The 15939-nt window shown below is 51.6% G+C and overlaps 5 protein-coding genes across 5 annotated transcripts; 3 read left to right on the plus strand and 2 right to left on the minus strand.

Annotated features, from left to right (window-relative positions):
• Window positions 1-1193: 1193 nt before the first annotated feature.
• AYO20_08183 (hypothetical protein) lies at window positions 1194-1535 on the minus strand (the record flags this gene model as incomplete). The annotated part of the gene is made up of 1 exon (XM_022646464.1): window positions 1194-1535. One exon carries the CDS (start codon window positions 1533-1535, stop codon window positions 1194-1196), a length of 342 nt encoding a protein of 113 aa, XP_022497587.1.
• Window positions 1536-2253: 718 nt separating this feature from the next.
• Window positions 2254-3836, plus strand: AYO20_08184 (hypothetical protein; the record flags this gene model as incomplete). The annotated part of the gene is made up of 3 exons (XM_022646465.1): window positions 2254-2928; window positions 2980-3120; window positions 3171-3836. The coding sequence occupies 3 exons, from the start codon at window positions 2254-2256 to the stop codon at window positions 3834-3836; spliced, it is 1482 nt and encodes a 493-aa protein (XP_022497588.1).
• Window positions 3837-4794: 958 nt separating this feature from the next.
• On the plus strand, window positions 4795-8651 carry AYO20_08185 (hypothetical protein; the record flags this gene model as incomplete). The annotated part of the gene is made up of 2 exons (XM_022646466.1): window positions 4795-8491; window positions 8548-8651. 2 exons carry the CDS (start codon window positions 4795-4797, stop codon window positions 8649-8651), a joined length of 3801 nt encoding a protein of 1266 aa, XP_022497589.1.
• Window positions 8652-9807: 1156 nt separating this feature from the next.
• On the minus strand, window positions 9808-10290 carry AYO20_08186 (hypothetical protein; the record flags this gene model as incomplete). The annotated part of the gene is made up of 1 exon (XM_022646467.1): window positions 9808-10290. One exon carries the CDS (start codon window positions 10288-10290, stop codon window positions 9808-9810), a length of 483 nt encoding a protein of 160 aa, XP_022497590.1.
• A 2466-nt stretch (window positions 10291-12756) lies between these two features.
• Window positions 12757-14472, plus strand: AYO20_08187 (hypothetical protein; the record flags this gene model as incomplete). The annotated part of the gene is made up of 2 exons (XM_022646468.1): window positions 12757-14071; window positions 14135-14472. The coding sequence occupies 2 exons, from the start codon at window positions 12757-12759 to the stop codon at window positions 14470-14472; spliced, it is 1653 nt and encodes a 550-aa protein (XP_022497591.1).
• Between the last annotated feature and the right edge of the window lie 1467 nt (window positions 14473-15939).

Below are 15939 nucleotides of genomic sequence, written 5' to 3' on the forward strand. Positions count from 1 at the left end.
CGCTCAGTCGGCCGGCTTCCTGCGTTGGAACTAAGAGGGACAGGTGACAAACAGCGACTGTTCATGGAGATGTGCTTTGTAGACTGGGTTTCCTTGGTCTCGCCTGTATGAAAGAGGTCGTCACAGGTCAGCAAAGTCATCCAGCAACGAGTCAGAGGTCGAGCAAGCTAAACAAGAGGGATTTCTTTTGTAAGGATGGAAATGTCGCATGAGGCGTGGATGGTGAAACACGTTGCGTCACCGTGCGGAAGGGCTGGGATGGGAACTGACCTGCTGAAAAGATGGCGGTTGGAGACGACCGAAGACAACAGAATCAAAGCACGTAGCACGTAGATCGTAGAGCCTAAGAGATGGTGGAGGTGGGAAGCTGAGGACAACGATCTGAGGGTTGATAAATAAATTGGGTGTTAGAATTCGTGGAGGGAGCAACATGAAGGCCCGAAAGTGCAGGCAGGGCACCGCAGGCCATTCGTACACGGTCTAGTTTCGCGGCGCCAGGCAGTTGCCTGCTCTGGTTGGTCACCTGTTCGGCCATATCGGCTTCGTGGCCCAGAACATTCGAACTCTTTAAGCCCACCCGCCTTAGTGATCACTACCTAAACCCCTAACTCCTAGTCACCACGCCCCAATCTGGCTCGTAGGGGAGCCCAGATGAGGTCACTTTGCGTACGATTATTTTGGGGTCTTTATATCAGTGATTACTGTGTTGCTTCGGGCCCGAGGGCTCCTAACAAAGTTACATACATATACAACACCTTGTCAGCTCAATGCTGGTAATGCCCAGAGCAGCTTGGCGCAGATCAACACGAGAGTTTGATCCCGTTTGTCCATAGACTGATGCGTTCTCTGCAGTTGATTCGCTTTAATTACAGCATCCAGTGCATTGAGTTCCTTGTTCCTCCCTCCCTTGAAGTGCTGTGGGAGAGGCGGTCAGTTCTGCGGCCCGTCACAAGAGGGCGAAGCGTAATTTAGCTTCTTCACATGCCTTCCCCATTTTGTGCCTTGACGACAGGTAGAGGGTACCTAGTCGCCAATTGATGGGAACGCAGCAAGGCATTTCCTGATAGCTCGATTCAAGAAGCTTGCCAATACTCGTAGGCAGCCAGTAGAGCTTTCGCAGGGGTTCACCATGTCTCCAAGGACAGGGTACTCCGATCAAAGTCTTGCGTGGATGCCGTGGCTCTTCCACCGCTTCATGGTCGCGTCCGAATTGACAAGGACTGGCTGCCGGGCCATTCTCTCTTCTCTTCGACTTCCATCTTTGCAATCTGCTTGCCTGGAATGACAATGAGGCCCACGAATCGCGATGTCATGTCCACTCTGCTGGGCTGTCCCGTAGTCTTTAACTTGTCAATCGCGGCCTTTTCAGCCGCTCTAGATGGTATTCTGTACTCGAATGAATTGGAAAGGATGATGTTGCTGTCACTGTCGGTGCATCGAAATGTTCCCGAAAATAGACGCCCATCAAGAACAGTGACATTGAAGGTCTTTCCAAGCAAGGATTCGAGGAACTGTGTAGCCTCGGCTTCTTCCATATTGAAGGCAGAGAAGATGTTGATAGGAAGAGGGCCGAAAGCCTCACTTTCGTAGCGTGTTGTTGGATGTATCTTCCTTACGGCTGAATTGAGAGGAGAGGCGGAGGTTGGGGAATGGGAAAGTTCCGTAGCAATGTTGTAAGAGCTCAGCCTTGCCGTCGGTCTTGGCAACGAGGCTGAGAGGCTAAGCCCAAATATCGATGTTCCTTACTAACCCAGGGCAAGTTTCAAGGAAGCCAACGAACACTTCATTGACAACTCATATCAGGAGACTGCATTATGTAGCAGTGTACACGCCAGTAAACTCTCTAAACACAAGGTGAGGCAGGAGAAGATCATGTATCCGCCGTTTCAGGCCTCATTTCCTTTCGATGCGACATGCTCGTTATTCTGTTCGTCTTTTTTCACTTCCAACTTACACTACCTTTACTGCGTATTCGGCCCTCTCTGATATCTCTCGGCTCAATCTTTGCTGTCCAGTACTTATCCCACCTCTTTCCTTCTTCTTTTAGGCTCGGATTGTGATCAATAACCCCCAAAGATATTCATTCGCGAATTCGTCACAGGCTTGTCCATTACTGCTGTGAGCATGTCAAAACGAGTCAAACGTGCACCACTAAGACGGGTCAATCGAAGACCTGAAGTTCGAGTTACCAACGGCGCTTCCTCAACGCGGGACAAAAGAAGAAACACCTTTCACCCAGCTCCACGGCCAACCATGACCATAAAGTCGAACACTCGATCAAGTTCCGAATCAAGCACGTCTACAAGCGAGTCTAAAACCACGCTATCAACGGAATCATCCAGCGATGAATCTTGCTCTCGGGGATCCTGGAACACTGCGAACAACTCAGACGGGCTTGAGGACGATCGACGTGTGAATGATGACGATTTCCCTAGTTCAGCACGGAGACGAATCAACCCTATCCTCAAACTGAGGTTTGATAATCGGGGAAAGGAGAGCCAACAAAGACCAAGACTTCTGTTTCGGGCTTTCGACACCGAACACGGACTGCATGCTCGCTTCTTTCAAGACTGGCCCTCTTCAAAACCTCTACCGTCACCTCCTCCATATGGTAGCGACAAATTTGGAAAGCTAGCTTACCGACATCTTGTCCAAGATAGAGCATTTCCATCGCCCTTCTTGTCAGTTACTGAAAGTCCTAGACGGGCATTGGAGGTCCACCTCGCTAATACTTCAGGACATCGGTCTTTGGCGATTTTGGACTATAATGTACTCGAAGAAGAGTTAAAGAAGCTATACGGTTCAGATGCTGGACCTTGGCTCGTCCCTGAAGTTACAAAAAGATACGAATTCACGGACCTGGCGAAGATTGATGATGATCGGTCTGGTACACTCATCGAGGGAGATGGTTATACAGGTAGAGGCGAAGTTTGTGATCAAATCCTGAATCTCAAGGTAACTCAAACTAACGTACTCTAGTTCCTCATCTGGGCCTCTGTACCCTGTGATGCTATCGCTGTACTGTCTTACGAGGAAGCCCTCCAGGTATATCATGTCCTCGGTACACTCAAAAGGTCGAAATCAGCCATTGATGACTTCTCTGGTTCACTGATTGGCAAAGTACGAATCACTCTCAACATTACTTTCTGTGTTTAGACTGACCATTACAGTGTCTAAGGGGCATCCCACCTGTGTACAAAGCAGTGGTGGGACGTAAACTTGTTCATGCGTTTGAGATTTCTGGTTATAAAAAGGGTCGTCATTCAATCTGTCTTGAGAGATTTATGGAGGGAGTTGAGGCAGGCTCGTCAGATAGCGCCTCAACCGAGGGAGAAGACAAGGCCGGATTCGACACTGAGAGTGTTCAACCTCAAGAACAAACCGCTCAACTGGATAATTTCATTAGGGAGCTTGAGATGTATGCGACGATTCCAACACCAACTCCACCTCGTATTTTGAATCAGGAACAACAACCCACAAACCCAGAGCCGGCACCTACAAATCTACCTCGACAGAGTCCGACGGTATATCAGCGCTCAGCAAATGTGATCGACTTGACTTCGGAGGGCTCCCACAGCTGCCATGAATCAAAAACCACACATCCTGAGTCAGCAAAGACGAAGAAACTCCAGACGAGCCGCGTAATGACGGAAACAAGAACAATCATAACCTCGACAGTTGACAGAAAACAATCCGATTTTCGTCGCAACAGCATCACCGAAGACGACGATGAAGTCCAGATTATTGCAGAAAGTAACAGCCGACGCCAGTATGCCCGCACCAGAACTGAAACTACAGTTATCACAATTCGCAGTCGGAGTGTGAGTGAGGAGTGAAATTATCATCTTCAATTCTTAGACATCTCTGACATTGGAGCTGTCAGCTATGCTGTGTCGTGCTGGACGAGAGTATTCATGTTGTTGCTAATCAAAACCATCGACGCGACCCTGCTGCAACAAAGCGCCCCATATCAACATCGTGCCACATTGTGCTCTTTGAACCAGCTCTTGCATCAACCTAACAGACAATCTCTCACTTCTTCAGGAAGTGCAGCGGAGGGACGCGAAACGCAAGGACAAGTCTTGAGGCAGTGGAGGATGGAAATGCTGGAACGGGTTTCTCGGATTGATTGTGTGTAGCGCGCGCAAGTCTGGCGGCATGCTCGGGATGAGGATCAAAGACTTGTTCAGGCAAACCATGTGTGTAACCGACACGTAAGCTAGAGTCAATTAGCCATTGTTGTTGACATCAAATGAATTCACTGTGTTGGAATGTTTGCTGGGGTGAGAATCTTCAGCTCTTGCCTGCGCCTGTGCCTGCGCCCGCGCCCTGACTTTCAGCTGTTCGCTTGAAGCGCGGTTGATCGCATGCCGAGCCCTGAGCTTCCTAACCATTCTCGGCTTGGCTCCTTTGGCAACAGGAAACTTAGCAAAGACGATGCTTTGCAAGTTCAAAGTGCAGGCACTGCAATAGACCAAGTCAACCTCAAATCCCCTCGTACACGACTTCTACCTCTCGTCTTGTTCGCCAGCAAGCAAGCATCAGCCTCAAACCTCCGTTTACACAGTGTTTACGGGGCTGCACCGTTGTCAACCGCCCAAAATCCCAAACTGCGCCCTCTGGGAAACCGGCCCCCTTCCGACCGCTCGCCCACTGACGCGTAGAAAACCTGCAATCCACATCACGGCCGACATATCCCTGCGCTTCATGGTGAAAACACTCTCATAATCCTCACCATCAATCGAGGAGGGCGGATGTGAAGATGAATGCGCGACTGGCGTTTTAATCAAGGAGATGTCGCGCCCACAGGGCACTCACTCTCACTCCAAGTTCGCTGATTTCTTCCCAACCGCTCCCAGCGTGCAGCAACGGAAAACTTCCAAGCTGCTTGATCTCGACCGATCCCGACTGCGCCGTCCTGACGATCGCGCAGAAGATGCCAACGCGAAAGAGAATTCTGCTCGACTCTCGCTGAACTCATCGTCTACCACGTTTCACCCGCGTCTGCCCGCTAAACAGGACAACTTGGCAAAGACTGCCGCCGTCACGGTGGTTCCAGAAGAGGGTGACCAGTACGCAGGCGACCTTCTCAATGGTGTCGGCTCAGCCAGTTCGTCTAGTACCGCTTCATCGGTCTTCAGTGCTCCTGTCGCAAGCGTCGCCATGGCTGGCGCAAGCCATGTCAACTTCACCACCCTTACCCCTCTTACGAACTCCGACTCTCCTCCAAATGGTAAACTCATGAGTCCGACTGCTGACTCCGGCTCTCAGCCCATGGTGGGCCACGGCAATAATGTGTCCACCCTTCATCAAGGCTCGATGACACCCCTCCACACACCGCCGACCCATCGAAGATGCGCGCGCGATGCTAATGCCGAAGTCAAGGGGACCAAATGCACCTACGATCCGGAGCTTGACAAGAATCTGAGCTCCAAAGATAAACGCAAGCTGAAAGCGCAGTTCGAGGAATTTGGAGCGAAACCTCAAGATAACTTCCAACCTCCCGATCCGCGGTTAGCCATTCCTAACTACACAAAAGCCGTTGTGGGAAAAGGCAAAGCAAAATTTCGTCCCGCACCCTACAATCTGAAGTCATGGGTGCCTGACGTTGCGACTGCGGTTGCGCCGCCGCCGCCGACCACCGTTGTCGTAACTGGCTTCGACCCTATGACACCATTATCACAAATCAGCGCATTGTTTTCCAGTTTCGGCGAGATCGAAGACTTGGACAACAAGACTGACCCGGTCACTGGGCGGTTCCTCGGCATCTGCAGCATCGCCTACCAAGACTGCGCTTCTTTCCAAGGCGGGGGACCGATTTCTGCAGTCCTTGCCGCCAAAACAGCATACCTTGAGGGCAAGCGCGGACAAAGGATAGGCCTGAAGACCGTGCAGGTGGCTATCGACCGAGATGGCTCGGTCACGGAAAAGTTGGTGGAAAGGGCTATCGCGCTGCATCGGAAAGAGAGTGGATTCACAAACAAGTCCCGCATACCACCCTCTCCCTCTCCCTCAACACCTACTGCAGTGCAGTCGCCTGGGTTTGCAAAGTCCACTGGGCCGCCGCCAACAGCTCCAAAGGGACCTTCAGGAAAACCGCCCTCACGACCGCAGTCCACATTCCAAGCTCCTTTCGGGCTCCCCGTTAAGCCCGAGAGACCAACCAAACCCGTGCCGGCCACTACCTCCCTCGTTGAGACCACGCCGATCGCCGAAACATTGAAAGGACCGTATATCTTCATTGCGCACTGTTACGTACCAGTTATGAGCACTACGATCCCGCATCTGAAGAAGAGGTTGAGGATGTATGATTGGCGAGAAGTCCGTTGCGACGAGACCGGCTATTTTATCACATTTGAGCATTCGCGCAACGGGCAGGTGGAGGCCAAGAAGGTCTTTCACGGTTGTCATATGCAGCCGTTGTTTACGTATGTGATGAACCTGGAATTACATCTCAACGGGCATCACAAGGCGGTCACTGCAGCAGACGCTATACCTACGACGACAGGGCCGGTTGATTTTGTTTATTCCAGACAAGCTTATCGGCTAAGAAAGGAGCACGATCTCGACATGGAGGAAGAAAAGAGACAGCGTGCGAGAGACCTGGATCCTTCCAGAGCTGTTGTACAGCTAGTCATACAGGAGCTTCGGGATAAGTTGTTGGAAGATGTCAAATCACGCATCGCTGCTCCTGTCCTCTACGAGTATCTTGATCCGAGTCGACATGCAGAACGACGACGGATTCTAGGCGTGAGTGACCCCGAAGGAATCAGGAGGCAGGGTTATGCCGATGAAGGTTCTCAAACCCCAGATTCGCGCCTGGGCACTGGGCGACGCCCACTTGGGAGTAAGAATCTCAATATTCTCTCTCTGCCGAAGATAGGCAAGAGGCCTGGCGCAGACAGAGGTATGGTTGGTTTCCGCGACGAGAGAAGGAAGGCTCCGACAACGAGACATAATGTCAGACCATTGTTCCACCAACTGGCTCAATTTCATGACGATGACGATTCCGACGACGAACAACGAACTTCGCTTACTCGTGACACGGAAGATCCAGAGAGCCGTCCACCGAGCCGAATGAGTATGACCTCCATGTCCGATGACGACGACGAGCTTCTGCGCAAGGTTGCGAAACGCCGTCTCCACGCCCGTGAAGAATCCGAGATGGGAGATAGCGTGGTCAAAGATGAGTTCGACGCCGGCAAGCAGACTGCAGAAGATCTCATCATCGCCAAACTGGAAAGAAACATCTACGAAATGTCCCCCTCGTCGAGGAAACGGAAGAGGCTAGTGAAAGAGCTGGAGGCCCGTAAACGCCAGAAGGCAGACGACGAATTGTTTGGCGTCGGTCAAAATGACTTGGATCGCGAAGGGTCTGAGGATTTCAAAGTGGAAACCCCGATTGAAGCAACACCTGAGGTCGATTCGGACGCTGCCAAGGTCAAAAAGCCGAAGCCCAAGAAGAAAACCAAGAAACAGATACTGGAAGAGCAAGAAGCGCTCCGACGAGCGCAAGCAGAGGCCGAAGCAGCTGAAGTGGTGGATAATGTTTTGGAATATGCCGAGGAAGAAGAGGCTCTTGCGGAGGCTGCTGAATGGAGGCCAGAAGTGGAATGGGGTGTTTCAGCCGTGGAGCCTTTGCCTACGGTCGATGACGACGACGATATCATTCCTGACCTCCGCGGATGGCAAGCAAGTGTATTTGACGCAGAAGATCTTGAATACTTGTCATCCGCTATGAAGTTGAAGAAGGCCATGGATATCGGCGATCCAATGGCTTGGGCCTGGAAACAAGAGCGCATTCGCAATCTCAAGCCTGGAACTCAGCCCGGTGCCCTTAGGACGGAGCCACCGATTGACGGATACTACGTGCCCAACCCATCCGGCTCAGCGAGGACGGAACCGGTACGAAGAATCCTCGAGTCTGAGAAGTCCAAATATTTGCCTCACCGCATCAAGGTGCAGAAGGCCCGGGAGAAGAGAGAGGCCGAGGCTAAGAAGGATACTGGCAAGCAAGTCGTGGAACTGCCCAAAGCTTCTTCTCGCGGCAAGCGTGCCGATGATCGACGCACTGTCAAGGACTTGGACAGACAGCGGGAGATGTTACAGGGCATAGCCGAGGACGCCGATGTCCTGCGGTTCAATCAACTTCAGAAACGCAAGAAGCCTGTCAAATTTGCCAGATCCGCCATCCACAACTGGGGATTGTATTCGCTGGAACGGATACAGGCGAGCGAGATGATCATCGAGTATGTGGGCGAGAAGATCCGGCAAGAAATCGCCGACTTGAGAGAGATCAAGTACACGGAGAGTGGCATTGGCAGCAGTTACCTCTTCCGAATCGACGAAGGGACTGTCGTGGATGCCACCAAGAAGGGTGGTATTGCGAGATTTATCAACCACAGCTGTTCACCCAACTGTACTGCCAAGATCATCAGGGTTGGCGGCACCAAACGGATCGTCATTTATGCTCTAAGGGATATTGAGAAAGGTAAATTGATACTGTCTGTGGCATAGACGGGGCGAAGGCTGACATTGCGCGTACAGACGAAGAACTAACGTACGACTATAAATTCGAGCGTGAGATCGGCAGCGACGACCGCATCCCATGTCTCTGTGGCTCGGCGGTCTGCAAAGGTTTCCTTAACTAATACTCCGGCATATCCGATAACAAAGGGGTCTTGAATTGCGTGGTGGAATCTGGCGGACACATCCTTCTTTCGATGTTATAAGAGCATTTGAAAATGTGGAAGAGCATTTTGGGCCGGCGTTCTCTTCCATACGGCATGATGAAAGGATGGATATCTGACTAAAAAGTCACGGCACAGCATGGGGAAACGGCAAGGCTGGGCTGGGGGGTTTCTTTTTGCATTGACACAACCAGCAAGGTTGGTGTGACACTGTGGAACCGGGTGTGAAGGGATTCTCGAGGATCATGGTAATCCTATTTCAACAAAGGCAGGGGAATGATGAGTGGCAGAGAAGTGGCCGACAACGAATGAGCTCCGTTTACTCAACTCAAAGTGATGGGGCGTTGCAGAGGGGACGACACTGCAAAAATGAATCGAGTTTGAGAGATTTTCTCTCCCTCTTTTTGTGTATTCTGTATCATCTCGACCGAGTGCTCGACAGGCGCAGCGATTGCACGCCGCGGACAGCGCAGAGGGTCTGGTCACCCCTGATATGCGGCGACGGCGGAGGACGTGTGTCTAGATACTCCGTACATCAAGATGGTGGCCAATGTGCTCTGTGTACATGGCCGGCGTTTCCAGAGCGTCTCCTTGAATAGTTTTGAGAAAACATTGGTGGGGTGTTTCATTGGACCTCTTCTCTCCTGGTAGAAATATGGCAGGTCGGTAAAAGATAATATGGTATCCTTTTTGGGAAGTGTCCCGGCATGAGATTCGCTGATGGTCGCTTCGTTCTCATGCATTTTCCATGGGATGACTCGACAGTCGGCTTTCAACTCTCGCCCAGGGGGTCATGCGATGTTGTGTGAAGCGGTCTGATAGCTGATGGCTCGTGCGGCTTCCGTACTAGACGTAGTCATCCCATGCTCTCGTCCCGCGTCTTTTCCTGCATCAGTTTTGTGACTTTGGCCTTAGCCTGAGCCTGAGCCTGCAGAGGGTGGATCGGTACATCCTTGTGTGTCGAGTTGTATTGTCGATTCGGTCTACGCAATATGTCCCTGTAGGACCTAGACGGTAGAGGATCCTGAAGCAGGCAATGTCGCAGTGATCGCGGTCTCCGTCGTTTGTTCAAAACGCACTTCGTCTCTCTCCCCCCCCCCCCCCCCCCTCCGGGCTTTCACACCAAATGCGCGGGCAAGAGAAAATTGCCCACGCCTTCCTTGATGGGATATTCAAAGCCGCAGTTCCCACAGACCAGTTTCCCCTCGGACACTGCCGTCTCGAGGAGCAGGGTGTGTAGTTTCTTCAGTACATCCTCGTCAATTTCTACCTCCTTTTGGGCGGTGTCGGTTTCCTTGTCTTGCTCGACATCCATCTCGTGGTCGTCATCTTCTTGTTTTGTTGCTGCGGTTTCGTCGTCGTCGTCGCCAAGGTCCGTAGGGTTTTTCTCGGGGACCATCGCTTGCAGGCCCAGCTCGGTCGCCGTGACGGTCAGCGCGTCCCAGTTCAGGCGAGGCAGGATGTTCTTGATGAAGAGCGGGTTGAGCTCGATCTCTGTGCGTTCCAGCACGGCGTCCTTGAAGTGCAGCGGAAACGAAGCGGACGAGGACTTGCACGCCTTGACGGCACAGGTCAGGAAGTTTGTGGTGAGGAGCTTCATTTTTTCCCCGGCTTGACGAACGCAACGTGAGGGTGCAGAGGGGGGGGAGAGTCTAGAAAGTTGGTAGAGCGAGAAAGTTCTCTCTACGCCAAGCCAGAGGATCGTTGGGATATACAATAGAATTGCAGAAATTTCGGCCTCAGCGAGGAGCTTACAACCAATGTCTTATTCCAATATTACAAGATATAGTCAATTGGTCTTCTCATCTAAAAACTATCTGGCTCCCTGATGGAGAATAGAAAAAAAAGGAAATGTCCGGCACGCAGGTGACTTTGCATCCACTACGGGAATCCGAAAACTCCCATTTTCGAACGCAAAGCCTTAAAAAGTGCCTCTTTGAAAAAAATTTCGGTCTAGTACGCCAATATGACCTACCACTCCATTGATGAATGAAGGAATTGGCGGTTGATTATGCGTTCTCATGAAGTGTGAGGAAAGAAAAAAGAGGAACGAAGGCACGTAGTAGCGAAGATTGTACTTGTAGTTTTTGATATCGGGATGCGGAGAATCTTTATTGCCGGAGCTTGACCATTTCAAGGCTGGCGTGGTATTAGGCCTTGGCATTGACACCGTTCGGTTTTTTCGATCAGAGCTTCTGAGCAACCTTTTCTCTCTTCAACAAATGCCGTTGCCATCTCAAGGGGCTTCCTGAACCATGTTCACGGTACTTTACAGTCCTTTCCCCTCTCTCTTACATGTTGAAGATTCCCCTTTCCTTGTTCCTGTCCCCGGCCCTCGTGAACATCTGGTCAAAAGGGCGTGTTGGTGTTCGCCCCGGCCACATAACAAGACGCAAGACAAATTTATCCGCTTTCTCATCATGTCATGCACATGCGTTGCTCGCACTGACCCCCCTATCTATCTGGCAGACGCACAAATCGCTATTTAAAAAAAAAAAAAGAAGGATAGAGCGCTGGCCTTTCTCGGGCTGACAATGCCAAAACCACACTCGGAAGCATCTTGACCTCATTCTCCCCCATGATCAAGACGTGGATCCCGGGGAGACACTCCAAACTCCCCAATTCAATCGCAAAAGTGGAAGACCAAAATCTGGGCTTTTAGCAGGGCCCTGTCTACTCCACCCTGTTTCTTCCAGCACTCGTGAGGAAGCAGGACTATTTTCATGACAGACATTTTCCGCACCTACAGTTTTTTGTGTATTGTTCTTGATTGATTCGATCTATCTCTTATAGGTGTTTTTGGAAGCGAGGAGCGCGGGTTTTTCTCGTCCGGGACGCGATACGAATGACCTGGCATCTGCGAGATTCTCATGGTTCAGTTCAAACAGCGCAAGGCAATAACGTCGTTCGACGTTTTACAAGTCAATGCTCTCGAGGCTGTTGAAGGATATCATTGTTTCTCACATGCCCTCTATCCCAGTCCTGACGGGAGTAACGCACATGCACATGCACTTGGTGCAATCCCTAGCCTTTTTCTCTCCCTCCAGATATTGGCGTCTTTTCACCGCCTCTCCAATACACATGTCAATTCAATTCGTTCCAATCAATCCATGTGTCTTCTATTTGACAACTCCTCATTTCACCCTTACTTGTCCCTCTCTCTCGTGTGTCTACAAACACTCTCAGGCCTCTTGTTCTGGTCATCCTCTCCCAGAGTCTTGTCATTTGACCGTGATCCAATCATGCTACCTTTCATTCTATTCTCATATCTGCCTACCTATCTACCTCTTTACTTTTCTCCTACCATCACCCTCAACTCACCTCACTTTACCTCGCTCCAGCTCACTCAACTGAACTCGTCTCAACTCAACTCACTTTACCTATTCCACCTCATCCTTGTCCTTTATAATCCTCTCGCCCCCCTCCCCAAAAGCCTGCCTATGCTTGACCCATTCGGCTCTGTTGCCCTCTTTCATTACTTTCCACGTCCGTACCCACATCTACATCCGAGTCTGAATCCTGGCCCTGGTCCTGATCCTGATCCTGGCCTTGGTCTTGGTCCTATTGGTTGTGGTTGTGGTACTGGGAGTGGTTCAGGTTCATTGCCTCGTTCCGTGTCCCGCCCTGCCCTGCCCTACCCTGGTCTACCGGGTCTACCTGGTCTACCTGGTCTACCTACCTGTCCTCTCTGCCTTGCTGTGCTTGCAGCTGCAGCTACTTCAGCTACTACAGCTACTGCTGCAGCACCTGTTCAAGACGCCGGGTTCTCTTCTATTTCTGTTTTATCCGCGCTTTGGAAAGTTCAATTCTCTTGCCATCCCATGGTCTTCACTACTCTGCTCTACTCTGCTCTGCTCTACTCCTCTGCAGTCCTTGTCTACTTTGTTCTATTTCATCACTCGGTTCTCGATTCCATTTCCTTGGTTCCTTACTTTCCACTTTAACCTACCTACCGGTCTGCCTGCCCGGCAGCCTGCTTGCCTGCCTCACTGCCGTTCAGTCATTGGTCTACTATAGTACTATATCGCTATATGACTATAGTAAATCCTGACCCTGGACCCTGACGATGCCGACACTACAAGACTGGTCCCGGTATAACCAATACCTCCGAGAACATCATCTCTATCGGGACGAGAATGGCGGGGATCTGTATTGTTGCATCAACGAGCCGCTGCCTGGTCCACCTAGTCGGTCTAGTATATCGACTCTATCGACTCTGTCGAATCCATCTAACCTCTCTACTCTATGGAATGCATCGGAAGGGCCGCCAACGCCCTTGGAAGGCCCTCTGCAGACATACGAAACCATGACGAGCTCAAAACCTCGACATCCCTTCAGAATGGTAATCTACAAGGCCGTCCCGGTCGAGGACGCCTGGCTGTGGAAACTCTCTTGTCGACGGGTCAACATGGGCGCCGTGTCGGCGTGCACGCAGGCGATAGTGCCACGTTACCTTTTTCGATTCTGGCACGATGAAAGCGGCGGGGGGAATGTCAGAGGCCAATTCAAGAGCGAGCGTGAAAAACAGGACATGTGCGCGGACCTCGAGGTCATGAATGAGAGAGACATCCGCGACAGCCTCGCCGACCACATGCGCAACAGAAAAGCGTCGCCGTTCCAGAGTCCCTGGGTGTCCCTGTCAATGTCGCCCCTCTGGGTCCTTGCCCAGGCCCTCGCGCTCAGGAAGAGAGGGTGCCAGAATCTAAAACTCGCGATCATCGACACCTGGCATTTGAAGCACGGGACGTACCTGTTCCATGCGGAGGCGTTGCTCAGAGCATACAATGTCGCACCGAATCTCCCGTTCCGCAATATGGGCGAGTCGATGGTGTTGGCGTGGAGAGAAATCCGTGCCCCGATGACGGTGATGCGCCTCGATGAGATCCTGCACAGCGTGCTTGAGGGTGAGTATCTTAAGCCCGGGTACTTGAGATTACAGCCGTTTCATCACAAGCCATCGAAATCCGAAGTACCCAAAAATCACAGCGTCACGAAGCAGGCAGTTAACAACAACAAGATCGCCAAAAAGAGACAGCTAAACAAATCTAGCCTCCGTAAACCGAGCGAGATTAGGAAAAAGATACATTCGACTCCGTCCACGTACGAAGTGTTTCAGGAGATCGTACTCGAACAGCAAGCCCCATGGAGATTTCCGCGAGGTCGATTCGCTGGTAGGATATCCCAAGGGAAGCAGCCCGGTCGCAAGACTGGGCATTTCCGGGTGCCAATGGCGGTACACCAGCTCGACGATTACGTGGAATTTGTAAAGAGGGAAGTCAAGGCGGTAGAGTTCCAGTTTCCCTTGTTGATTGCTCTGCTCTCGAATCGCATGGCGGAGCTGGAACGCGACTCCATCCTCGACGCAATCCGTGACTGGGGTGGTAAGTTGGGCATTGTTCTGTCTTGAAAGTCAAAAGGATAGTCTCCCACTAACGGTGAACCAGGCGATGATCCAATGGTTAATGCCCACAAACGGTGCATTGTTCGGGACAGTTCTTCGCCCTCTCTTCCTGAGCTGGACGCCTTTGAAAAACTGGCTCGAGACGCCAGTGACACGCTGGGGATCCGGGTCGTCGAGAACCCAGGCCTGCGGAGGTTCTGGGTTCTGCAGTCTCCACACACAGATGTTCCTCACCCTCGCGGAAACAGTGAGTGGATTAGGGACGTAGTCGAAGGGAGGGAAAGGATGCAGATGAGGCTGAAAAAGGAACAAGACCAAGCCCAGGAAAAAGCCATGACAGCACCGATGCTAGGTTGTACAGAGAACCAGAGTGGCAAATAAGACGCAAGACCCCGGTGTCTATGTTGCTGTTGCGGATTTCAGGGAGCACATCAGTGACTTCCACACAGACTCGCGCTGCAGCTAGGATTGCCTCCTAGTACCAGAACTTGTCTTGCTCAACCTGAAAGACCAACCTGTCCAATGCGGTGCAGGCCACGTCAAGCTGGCACCGCTTATCTTGCAATCTCATTGATTATTCTTGCAGGGGATCATCATGGGCATGCCGAAACACAACGACGGTCATCACGGGGCTGAAGTGCATATGCCAGCAAGACATGGCACTACGAAGAGCAAAGACGTGGGCGTACATGATTCCTGTCATGAAATCTCGAAGATCCTACAGCCCTGGAGTTGACATCCAGGGAATTACTTCAAGGCTAGGTATCGCCGAGCCTTTTGACATGTTTGTGGAGGGAACCTCGGAACTGCGGGTTGTCAGGAGTGCTGGTCTCGATTGGACCCGTAAATGCCCTTAGCTGCAGGTGTTGTAAAATGTGATATATGATACAGCTAGGCTTTGATGTGGACCAATCGGTGGTGGTGGTGGTGCTGTTCAATTTTGGTGGGATTGACATGTCTTCGGGGCGCTTTCGAGGCTTTGGCAGCTGAGAGAAGCTAGGGAAATGGGATATCTGGGCTTACTGGTTATGTACCTAGCGGTGACCATCATATCGGTTATTCGGTGCTGAGGAACCAATGAATCTCTTTGTCTACGTCCATCTTGGCGTCCAGCACGGGTGTCCATCAAGGGTGTCCATCAAGGGTGTCCACCTCGTCTTCCCCCCCGGTCTTCCCCTTTGTCCTCCATCTCGCCCTCACTCGTACCCACCTCAGCCTCACCACACCCTCGACAGACGCTAGATGATCTCACAAGCGACTTCTCGTATGATTGGTACCTAGTTGTCGTAGTTGTATGTGTTGAGGTATGTGTATTGAGTCTTGCGTACCCTCGCCTCCTCTTCTTACCTCTCGTTACTTTTTCACTTTTCTCCCTTCTAACCATCTCTCTATTTTTCTCTTCACGACGTACTTACTCTGTGTCTCCGTCTAGAATCACTCTTGAGTCATGACTCATGACCCGTGCCTCGTGCATCTTACCTCGTATCGCGACACCGCCGCTGTCCTCGTAAGAACCTGACCGACTAACCGACCGACTGACGTACCGCGCAAGCGATGTACTCCGTAAGCGATGTAAGCGATGCAAGGGTCGTCTGGCTGGCTTGCTGGCTTGCTGGCTGTCGTGCTGCCTACCTTGCACCTCGTAGAGGATCAAGTGGTCCGGGCCGGGGTTGGAACCAGGGGAGAGCTGTGGGTCAGCGATGATGCAAGGAACCCTGCTAGGGCTTGGGTACTGGCACTGTCGAAAATAAGGCTCGACTCCTGACATGCTCGTGTGTACGAGCACGTACGAGGTAGATACGAGGTAGAGATGAGGTCTGCATGCAGTAAATGGCACCGTGGCGCTGA

The sequence above is a fragment of the Fonsecaea nubica genome, assembly GCF_001646965.1.
Source record: "Fonsecaea nubica strain CBS 269.64 chromosome Unknown Scaff62, whole genome shotgun sequence".
Lineage (NCBI taxonomy): Eukaryota > Fungi > Ascomycota > Eurotiomycetes > Chaetothyriales > Herpotrichiellaceae > Fonsecaea > Fonsecaea nubica.